Source organism: Toxorhynchites rutilus, chromosome 1, assembly GCF_029784135.1.
Source record: "Toxorhynchites rutilus septentrionalis strain SRP chromosome 1, ASM2978413v1, whole genome shotgun sequence".
NCBI classification, from domain to species: domain Eukaryota; kingdom Metazoa; phylum Arthropoda; class Insecta; order Diptera; family Culicidae; genus Toxorhynchites; species Toxorhynchites rutilus.
In genome coordinates, this window is record NC_073744.1 from 18,746,848 (window position 1) to 18,759,075 (window position 12,228).

At 38.0% G+C, this 12,228-nt stretch overlaps 1 protein-coding gene across 4 annotated transcripts in view; it reads right to left on the reverse strand.

The window, feature by feature from the left end:
• LOC129762241 (dedicator of cytokinesis protein 3) overlaps positions 1-9,677 on the reverse strand; it is a 148,584-nt gene extending 138,907 nt beyond the window's left edge. For 3 of the 4 annotated variants that reach the window (XR_008740588.1, XM_055760314.1, XM_055760312.1), the window contains exon 1: positions 8,728-9,677. Coding sequence is in view for 3 of the 4 variants with exons in the window: in XM_055760314.1 (XP_055616289.1) it covers positions 8,728-8,761 (34 nt within the window). In the remaining variant the exon portion in view is untranslated. The remainder of the gene's footprint in view (positions 1-8,727) is intronic. The other variant, XM_055760313.1, reaches the window with a different exon arrangement.
• Positions 9,678-12,228: the final 2,551 nt, after the last annotated feature.

The window sequence follows — 12,228 nt, forward strand, 5'->3', positions numbered from 1 at the left end:
ACACTGGAATTTTAGTTTTTTTAATGTTTCGCGCTTGAACACAACCATAAAGTTGAAATGGCCATTCTTATAAATCAAGATAGTTATTGAATTCTACACTATATACTTCAATTCAACCGACTTCTTGCATATCTCTGGAAACTCAGAAAAAATGAGTGGTTCTATAGTTGTGAAACGCAGTGTATTCGGAAAGCATGTGTTAGGTTTAATTGTCCAGGTAAAGCATGCTACCTTAAATGTTTAGTTATTAGTCGTGACACCAACCGAAACAAAAAGAGTTAAGTTGTGTCTCTCGTCGTCGCAACAAAAGAGCCATCCGCTAGGGCGAATTGGAAACGACCCTTAATGGAAATTTAACAGAGGAGTTGAATAGGGTCGAAATTTTCAATTGTTTGAAAGAATTTAAAAGACGAGCAAAGACAAAAAAAGGAGGAGAGAAAGGATTGAGATTGGACTAACTGGAAAAGATACAGGAGTTATCTCCCTTTTCGTATTATTCTTTGAAGTAAAGTCTCGCAACCCAAATGGGAACAAGTTATCCGTGCATGTGAACTAGCAACACAAATAGGCTCTAGGCTCTTACTCATTAAGGACCGCAAAGAAGTTTCTAAGACCTAGGCATGGGACCGTACGTTTTGGGGCAAACTTGTACGTTTCATTTGTTCGGATTCCACGAATGAGATCGTTTCATTCGGTGTGGATGAGACGAAGGCGAGCCATCGGTAGGCCTTGTTAGATTCTTGGCCACCATCAAGTGTAGAAAACACGGGTTATTTTGTGATCCATCCGTAACAGACGGAACGCGAAGCACGAGAAAACTCGTGAGCGGTCCTTAATGCTATGCAGAAAAAAAAATCTGGATATTTGTTTTCTTAAAATTTTATGAATTTGCTTATAATTTCCAACAATTTTTCCAAATACATCGTTTTGGTAAAAATATATGTTACATTAAAAAAAAAAAACATTTGAAGACACGTGGGTTAATACAAAACGTAACGATATTGAAAAAGCTTTATCTATCCTAATACAAACTTTTCAACTATTATTCGTACTACATAATCAAAACATGAATAGTTTTCAAAGTAGAAGTTACAAACATAAAAAATAATAATATTGTTAACATACAAAAATTTGAAGTTTCGAAAATTCATAAAATTTCGATGTTACCCAAAGTTCGTCAAAAATAGTTTTATCATCTACGTATCATATACGTATTTTAGATAATGCACACTAACTATTTTGTAAATAAAAAAAGGGTATTAATTTTTTCTCAGTGTATATTTTTTCACGTTTAAACATCAATACTCTATAACTCTTTCTTAGACACTATTTCGGTACGACTCATACTTTTTGAGATACAAATTATCAAAGATTCCTTTTACTAAAATCGATACGCCCTTTTCAAAAGTTAAACTTGAGTCAAAAAATTCCCAATTGCTGTTGAAAACTCATATTTCCTCCAACCCAAACAGATTACGAACTTTCATTCGAAATTAAAATACATGTTTTTAAAATCTGCATTTTTAAGGATGATTTCTTTTGGAATTGCACAGATATAGTAAACCCTGGCAGGCGTTGTTTAAAGTTGCAGCAAAAACAAGTGCCGCATTCAATCCCGAATTGAATCACCAGAGATCTGTCAACACTGTCACAATCTCCGCGTGGTAGTGTTGTGTGCATTTGTGCACTTCACATCAGGTGTACACTTTTAACATACAATGTATGGGTGAACAAAAGCAAAAAAATATATAGGAGGTTGTGTCCAAGACACGACCGCATTGTTGGCGTAGAACTATGCTGTTATTTTATATATTGTCGCTTGTTTATAACTTCGAATATTATTTTATAATGCTGTGAAATTTTAGAAATAACTGTTTAGTAGAATGGTTTGATCGCTCTGAAGTATTTTTTTTAATTGTAGAATCACTAGACGAATTATTTACTTTCTTGATGACTAAATAAACGAAATAAACTCTTTCTGTTAGCAACCTCGAAAAGAGTAGCATTGCTTCATTATGATCAATATTAGCGCAAATGTAATCCAGTTTTGCGACTGTCGAACCCAAATAACTTATAACATTCCAGCACGACATTCAAAATGCTTGGTATTGCCCAAATATTTTTTTGGTGCACAACCTTAACGCCTGCTTCGCCATAGCGCCAGTTTAATGCATTGATGCAATGTCAAAGGCACCAATGAAGCCTTTATGATGACGAAAAACAAACAATGTTAACTCTGCTTGAAAAAAGGTTAGCTCAGAACCTCAATACAATGGTGTCAGTTTGATGCAATGGTTGCAATTCCAGAGACATCAGCGAGTGAGTAAGGGGCTGTCCACATACCACGTGGACAATTTTAGAGGGGGTAGAGGTTACGCTTGTCCACGGTCAGGAGGGAGGGGGTTTAGATAATGTCCACGTGGAGTCCACGGTAAGTATTTTTTATGTAAAACATTCATGTTTATAGTCAAAATTGAATGAGATCTGTTCTGTATTCACAAGATTTTCAAAACTATACGCCCACCCTGAGAATTCTGTATTCATCAATAAAAATACTAAGTTGCCTGAGAGTGTTGCCTGGTCAAACATCCATATTTTTCATAAAACTGAACCTCTTCCCTGAAATGTATATTCTGATAGAAACGCACATGAACTTGGATCGAATAATTCATTTTAATCGGTAATGGAGGCCCATAGATTCCGTCAGAACAAAGACTCCCAAAGACACTAAAAATGTTGGAGTATTGAAAATCACGACTTAAGTGCGGGTTTTCAGCTTCCGCTTTTGATGACAAAACTGCTTCGTTTCTATTTTTCGAAATCTCTACAGGTTTTCCGAAAATTGAAACGAACAAAAAAAAACATTTCATATTTGCAGTGGCGTAGTGTAGTGTTAAAGAACATCTCCGATGTTTGGAAAAATGGAAGACAAACCACAAAATATCAAATATCGCAAGTATGTAATCTCTCTCTAGAGATGCAAAACGAGTTCATTGAATCCTGATGGGTCATGTAAAGTAGGAAATAGTTTTGTATAATAGATCATTGAAACAATATGGGATTATGTTCGACAGTACTCCTGGTTGCATCGCACAATCATCGAATATTTGAAATTGTCCCACACGTCAATATTGAAAATGGTATGGTCCATATAAAACAATTTTTGTTTAGATGGGAAATTAGACTGCTGATTTGGGTAACGACCTCCTTCATCAACTGTCGTTTTCTGCGTCTTCTACAAGATCCACTTGACGAGAACCCACTATCTCTCTATGAAGCTCTGAGGTTTTGTGACGATTGTAATCTTCGAGCACCACAATCACGTTCTTAACGGCATACAATTCGATCGCCTTCAATTCACGATTCAGCCGAAAAGACCATTCAACGATTACGGGTTCGCTGCTGAAAGGAAAATTCGTCATCAGATAAACAAGCTAGGCGGAAGAACTAGACTAAAAATGACTGAAAAAAATAAGGCGTGAATGCTGGAGTACTTCGTCGTTTTTATCGGAAATACAAGAGCGGTCAAAATCGTCCAAAGAAGTAGCCGAAATTTTTGAAGCAATTCAAGCTCGGCGCATGTTATTAACATCTGACAGTGAACTAAAAACGTCGATTCTGCAACTGAAAAAATTACTACGACGAAGTTTCAGAAAGTGAGTTTTTGTTAGAGATACCAATATTCCGTAGGTATTTGAATGCCCCTGAAATCACGTGGACGATACCCATCATTGGACTAGTGAAAATCATAATGAAATCTTTCAAGAAACGCTGCCTACATTTAACACACAAAAAAAACTTGATAACAGGGGTTGATTGGAGGGATGGCAACCAAGACATCCGTCTCAGGTGTCACCCGGTCACGCTACGCCACTGCATAAGTGCACGGACCGTATCTCTGGAGATCTATTTCTTGCAATGATGTTTTTTATTGATATCTGGTAATTTTTATAATATAATTCTATTAGGTTATATGAAAAGTTCATGTTGCTACAGATGACAATCAAATCGAGACACTTATCAAGATTAATCCTCGGTACACGACACATGTATTAGTAGATTTGCTACAGTTCTCTAAAACCACCGTTCATGAGCACCTGATGAAGCATGGGTAAGAAAAGCGCTTCAATGTATGGACTACTCATTAACCCACATTCCGGATCCCGATCGGATTTAACATATCGCAATCCGAACGAGATCAACTTTTGCATTCTGCAATCCAAGGTTGCAACATTCGTACAACCCGATGGGATTTGACTCGATCAGATTGAAGAATGCGACATTGTGCTAATTTCAAATCTATTCGGATTCCGGAATCCATCTCAATGTGCAATTCGTTTCATAAACGCAACGAAAATACATATTTGTAGCGAATTGTGAAGGGCAAATCAATCACAATTATGTTGAGTTAAAGAAATCTTGGGCATGTGAATTGAACCCCAACACAGGTTTTCGCCTGAAGGAAGTCATGGTCTGCGTCTGGTGGGCCTGGAAGCAAATCTGTTTTATGAGCTTCTAACAAACCAATAATCTCGATGAATTCCAACTAGGATTGGGCGCTCTTGGATCTATGTTCAGAAGATCGATATTTTTATCTCTGATTTCCGATTTTTTGGGTTAATTATTTGAGGGGCTTAGAATGGAAGGGGTGTAAGTGATTTGATCGATTTCTCTACATCGACTCTCTCTTTTGGTCACAACTTAGCTGCAAATACATTCCCAGCTGTATTTGAAAATGTGGAAGATAGGTCAGAGCCTCATCTATCGGATTTTATAGCAAACTTAAATTGGAACGTTTTTGCAGTTGAGTTATTAACTAAATAAAAAGTTGATGAAGAGAAATCGATCAAGTCATAACACCCCTTGCATTCTGAGCCTCTCATTTGTACTCCAAAAATCATGAAAATCGATCTTTTTTTCGGTTTTTCTGATCGTTTTGAACGCAGATTTTTTTAATGTAAATTTGTTTTTCAGTGGACATTGATTTTAATCTCATCCAAATCACCTCATCATCCAAATCATCAAAAATCACCTGACAAATTTCATAAATATTTCGAATTTTAAGGTCGTAAATTTAGTATATGGCTGTTTTATAAGTTTGGTCATTACAAAACAAGTGATCGCAAATTATATTAACACCATCACTTTAACACATTGCGGACCGCCCAAGAGTTTTCTCTTGTTTCACGTTTCGTTGGATGACATCGGGTCTAGCTGAAGCGTTCTTTTCTAGCCCTGAGGCTAATACCGTAAACATTCATTAACTATGCGAAAAGGGAAGACCAGTTATCGACATTCGCGTTTTAACTGGTCCGGCGTGTTAAACGTCAAATAAAATCGAGGGGAACTTCAATAAATTGTTTGATTCGCGTTGATCATGAAATTGGATAAACAAAAGGATTCCAATGGAAGTTTCGCACTGAGTGCGACAACAGGTATAAAATATAATTTGAAGAAATTATTTTTCTGTAATTTAATCAATGTTTTGTCATGCGAAAATAATGTCAATTTTTTCATAACATTTCAAATTACATTCAAATGCCCCTCACAGCAAACCTTCCATATGGCGTCGATTGTTTACGAAATTCTGCTTTTAAGGGCCAGTGAATCCATATATAATATGCATAATATGAATAAAACATGGAAAAGAAAATAGAATCAAACTTGAAATAAAATTTAAGCGAGAAAATAGAATTTTCTTGATTTTTTTTTCCAAAAACTGTAGGAATGTCCACGTGGACAACAGGGGGAGGGGTATAAAAATGTCCACGCTTGTCGACGGAAGGGGAGGGGTGTCTAAAATCATGCTTTTTCTGTCCACGTGGTATGTGGACAGCCCCTAATTTGGTCGCGTCCACAGCTCAATCCGAAACGAAGACATGTGATGACGCAAAACAAGGAAGAACAAGCGTTGTTCATTGCTATGAATACAGAACGAGGCTGATAGTTTGCCCCAGCGAGATCCACTGTTTATACTTTAGGCAAATATTCCCCTTCGTTCTTCTTCTTTCCCTTTGTTCACGGCTACACAATAATGTATTATAGACTACGTTTGTGAGTTATTTGTTATGCTTCGATATAACGTACAATTTTGAAAGTGAAATGTACTTTAGCTCGAAGATACTCTGTATTGCTAGTTTTGGATCGTTCAACACACCCGAATTATCACTCAACCGAATAAACGTTATTTGTATTGACTGCATTAAACTTTGTGCTTCGTTATTGGGAAGGGATAATGACAATGGATTGGTGGATTGAACACACTTTGAAATTAAATAATTATTAATTAAAATTTACTCCTCCGTATCAAATATCTATTCTATGTAATTTCAAATTTTTAAGGAAGGTTATATCTAATCATTATTTTATATTATAATGATCAATTTTAGCGGTTATATCATAGTAGTTAAGTCGGGGTCAGGAGTACGTGTAATCAATCAAGTAATCAAATAACACCAAGTCAAAATTTCCATTCAATTTTATTAAATTCTAAAATGAACGTAATATGTCTCAGAATCCATTCATGTACATTCATGATCGCGGATTGCGAAATATTTTCTCGTCTTACAGAAATCTTACAGTTTTTGATACGTTCAGCTGCGAGCAGTACTTGTTGGAATTCAACGAGACTAGTTGCTTGGTAGAAGCTCATAATACAGATTTCCTTCCAGTCCTACCAGACCCAGAGAACCTGCTTCGAGGTTTTATTAACTTGTTCAATATTTTTTAAATCAACATTATTGTGAATGATTTGCTCTTCACAATTTGCTACAGATATGTATTTTTGTGCTCCCGTGGCTGAGTGGTTAGCGTCACACATTATCATGTTAGGGGTTTGAGTTCGACTTGCACGCGTATTCTAGAGCTTTACACTCCTGAATACATTCAAGGCGTGTTCCTCAACATAGAAATCTCAATCAAGTACCATGTACTAATAAAAATGATGCAAGTTATACCTACGTTGAGAAGACTACAGTTCCAGTGGGTGCCATCCGAGTCAAGTCATGCATTTTCGTTGCGTTTATGAAACGAATCGTACATTGAGATGCGTTCTTTCAAATGTTTTTCGATAAAATAAACCCTTATTCCGGAATCCGGTCGGATTTGAAATTAGCACAATATTGCGTTCATTCATCTGATCGAGTCAAATTCAAACGGGTTGTGTAAATGTTGCAACCTTGCAACCCACTAGAAGCGTATTACAAAAATTACCAGATATCAATAATGAAAAACAATTTTCTTACATCTATGGTTAGTAAGGTGGAAAACCGATTACTCGCAGTGTACTCGAGATTAGTAGGGTGGCATATTTTTAGGAGAAGGATGGGATATAAGGAAATTGTAACAATGTTGATGAACACTCAATTCTTAAATCTATTCGCATATCTATAGTGTATTTACATTTCACCTCATTCTACTATTTATAGCAAGGGGACGAATTACCCGCAAAGGAAGGGAAGAAGGGTATAAGGATATAGGGACAATCACACACGAAGATCGATAGCTTTAAGGAAAACATATATATGGGACATGTAATCAAGGTCTAACCGAGCCAACACATCTCTTACCGGCACATTGGGCTGTTTTCCTCGGGCCCGAAGGGAGTTTTCTAAATTCGATCTGGCGACCAGATACACCTCGCACGACCAAACAACGTGCTCGATGTCGTGATAACCTAGATTTGATCGATTTCTATTCAACAACTTTCACCTTAGGTAATAATTCAACTGCAAAAACGTTCCAATTTTAGTTTGCTATAGAATCCGATAGATGAGGCCCTGACACATTGTCAAATACAGCTGGGAATGTGTTAAGTTATGACCAAAAGAGAGAGTCGATGTAGAGAAATCGATGTCACTTACACCCCTTTCAATATACTTCACGTGTCCACGTGGACATTATCTAAACCCCCTCCCCCCTCACTGTGGACAAGCGTGGACATTTTCGTAACCCCCACCCTCCCTAAAATTGTCCACGTGGTATGTGGACAGCCCCTATGTAAATCGCCAAAATCCGTTCGTGGCAAAAGTTCTGATTTGGTTCCCTTAATGAAAGACGTAGTTCTACGTCAAAAAAAAACCGCGAATTGGACGGCAAAAAAAAGTTGTTGCGTCGCTTTTGTTGCATGCTGTGTGTCAACAAAAACATAGCACCGATACTCGACTGCGTGTAAATTGTACAACCATTGTTGCTCCGCACTACTCCGAATGGACCATGAACGGGATCGTGTTCTGACAAAAAAAAAGTGAAGTGTAAGTGGGCGACATCTGAATGCTTTTGAATTGCCACTTTTAGAAACATGCAATGATGAATCTGCTAATATTTTGTAAGAATATCATATCCTGAGGCTGGCATCCTTGCCAGGAACAAGAGACTTGTATTTTAACGATAACACAATTTTTCCCAGCTCTTGTTTGTCGCTTCCTTGTCCGTCGTCGTCGTCGTCTTATACCCTTGCTCAATTATTCAATTCTTCTTCGCGCGGCAGAAAAGATTATGTTTATCATCTCACATTGATCTCCTATCTCGCTTCCGTCCGCCCGCTCTCGCTGGAAGGGCGATGATTTATGGTCTGTCTCCTAAGTGGGCACCAGAATAGAGACTTCCTGATAGCCGTACAGTTGTTTGGTTCAAAACAATGAGTAAGATCTGCGGCAACTCGCCTCAGCTGATTGTGCCGAGGGTAGCTATCGATTTTTTTTTGTGTTTTCCGGGAATGAAACTTACCAACTCCAAATTTATTGCTCGTAGGTATCCACATGCTAATTTCGTTTCCCTTTTCGTTCGGCTACGTTAATTGAGATTCCTGCTGTTGTCGCTTCCGTTGCACCGTTCCGTTATTTATTTCATTGTTATAATTTACTCTTTTTCCTCCGAGATTTCCACTTTCCGGCTACGGAGATCCTAATACACTACACAGAAACTCTTTCAGCCACTCCGCACTTCACTACGGGACCAACCCTTTTTCCGGGCTGGTGAAAATTTCACTCTCAATTTCCCACCCAACAACAACACACCATTGATTGATTGCTGCTAGTCACCCGTGGCCGCGGTTCGTTCACGGAAACCCGGTGACCACACTCAACACAGCTTGCTTTCCAAATGACGCACCAGACATCAACTTTCCGCAATTATTTCCCGTGCGTGTACACACCGTTGCGTCTCCTCTAGCGCTAGCTATGGCCGAGAAAAATCAATAAATCGAGAGCGCTCCGTTTGATCAAGATCAAAACACCCTCTTCTTCTCTGTATCGTCGGTAGGGATGTATTTTTTTTCTAACTTCTCTCACTTGTGCAGCTTTGCGCGATTTTCCTTCCAGGTTTGCCCCGTCACTGGTTTGGATTGATTTGAGCTTCACCGAAAACAAGAACACTTTTTGCATGAACCAATCACAATCCTAACGAGTGGTAGACAACTTGGCAGCGTTGAGAAAATACTCGTGCTTACCACCTTTGACTTCTGCTGCAACCTGCGAGAAAACTTTTTTTTTATTTTTGCACAAGGAAACACATGCACACACACAAACACAAATAACCCGCACAACGTTGCTGGTTGCAATCTCCAAGTCCACGACAGAGCGACGCGCTACAAAAAACGACTTTCTTCGGGCAACGTTCACACGTAACTAGCTCCGATCGCAATGGGCCCAGACTGGATCGGGAACACGGTTCGACTGCTACTACACAGCATTGCTGCATCGGCCAGAGACTCGGAATAGTACAAACACTGCTATTACGTTTGAGGCGCAATACGCACACTGTTTATGAACGAAGTATGAAGAATGTGTGGAAATAATAAACAAATGAGGAGAGAGGCAATCGCACACGCACACATTGAAACTTATGCATGTTAATTTTGTTTATTATTGCAAGTGTCAAATTGGAATGTTTAAGGCCGGGAATTTGGAGGTGGATTTAGGTATTTTTGTATCCAACTAAAAATCTGATAGGAAACACTTGTAGAAATATTGTTATGAATTTACGAAATCAATCCAACGATTTTTTATTGAAATCCAACAGCAATAATACCAACATGTTTACCAATAAAATACCAAACCAGAACAAAAAAAAGAGTTTTTTTAATTAAACAAAAAATATCGATTATATTGATTATCAGACTTGAGAATTCAGCTCAAGAGTAAGGGTGCTCATACACTGTTTGACCGAAGCCAAATATTTGACTCTTTTTGACAGATAAAATTTGGTCAACGTGTACTGATCAAATATATTCTACACAAAACACGACAAGCAAATATTCAATTATTGGATGCCTAGAATATTTTTCCAGTCTGTTCTTCGAACCTGTCGGTACATGGTTAGGTTACCTTGAATATTTCAGTTGATTTTTTCCATGTTCGGTGTTTGATATTGTTTACTACTGTTGAAAATTGAAGAGTGGCAAACAAAATAGTGTTTGTACAAATATCAAATCAAACCTTATCTGTCAAAAAATATCAAATATTTGACCTCCGGGCAAACAGTGTACGGCCACCTTAAGCAACACACCACTTGTCCAAAGCCTTAGGGTGCTCATACACTGTGTCACCGAAGCCAAATATTTGACTCTTTTTGACAGATAAAATTTGGTCAACGTGTACTGATCAAATATTTCCTACACAAAACACGACAAGCAAATATTCAATTATTGGATGCCTAGAATATTTTTGACGTAGGACTACGTCTTTCATTTCTATAAAGGGGTGTAAAATCAAAGTTTCGAAAACGAAAGCGTTACGCCGGAAACCGAGATTTTGAGCGTTAATAGCTCCTAAACAACTGAACGAATTGGTATGATAAACACTTCATTCGAAAGATAAAATGTCTACGCGTTATATACTTGTTACTTTTTGATCCAAAAACTTGTTTTAATAGTCCTAAAATTGCTTTCAAAACAGGCTATTGAAATCACCAATCGGTATAGCGAGCGCCGCTCGGAAATCCACTCAGTTCTAATTGAACAGTGATTGGAGCATGTTGTCGCTGTTGTGGTGAAGCTCTTCGTTTATCATGAAAGCGCTGATGAACGGTGTCACCAAGAGCCTGTTTGTGCACCTTAGCTAGACATGAATCCATCAGGAGGAGAGTGATGCCACAAACGGTTCCCCGGGAAGATCTCGAAGCAGCCGCTACACACACACATACATACACACGCGGAATTCTTTCCGTTTGGATGCCATTCAGCATCGAGAAAGATCCGGAAAATAATCTGCCAGTTCCTCTGGGAATTTAAAAATACATTCATGTGAAAGAGTTTAATTGAATGTTTTCTATCCATGTAACACTGTGATCAAATATGTTTCAATCAAGTACTATTAACAGATGGTTATCGAGTTAGCATAAACCACTGGTGGGCTTCCAGTATCGAGGAAAATGTGGAAATATCTAATCGTTACTGAAAATAATCTGCCAGTTCCTCTGGGAATTTAAAATTACATTCATGTGAAAGAGTTTATTTTAATGTTTTCTATCCATGTAACACTGTGACCAAATATGTTTCAATCAAGTGCTATTAACAGGTGGTTATCGAATTACTATTAACCACTGGTGAGCTTCCAGTATCGAGGAAAATGTGGAAATATCTAATCGTTACTGAAAATAATCTGCCAGTACCTCTGGGAATTTAAAAATACATTCATGTGAAAGAGTTTATGTGAATGTTTTCTATCCATGTAACACTGTGACCAAATACATTTGGTTTTGTGATTTTTCGATCAATCGCAATTAACAGGATAGCTTCTGAAGATTATTTTTCCCCATCAGTAGGATATTTCCGTATCCAATATTGTATGCGCCCGCAATCGATTCTTGCTCTGTCGCCGAAAGTTCCGAGCTCAGAGAGTTCATTCCCCTCTAGTTTGCCTTCCAAATTGCCATCGTAAACCACACCTTCTCTCGATTCAATCACACACAAAAAGCATACTTAAGCGATATTCTGGTGGTGAGACACATTCATTTTTCGTGAGGACATCGACAAGACAACATCGTTGCCTAACGTGCTGGAGGAGGTGGACGGCGAAGGATCGACACATACACGCGCAGAATTGTTTCCGTTTGGATGCCATTCAGCATCGAGAAAGTTCCGGAAAGATCTAATCATTGCTGGGAAATAATCAGCCAGTTCCTCTGGGAATTTAAAAATACATTCATGTGAAAGAGTTTATTTGAATGTTTTCTATTCATGTAAAACTGCGACCAAATATTTTTCAATTAAGTGCTATTAACAGGTGG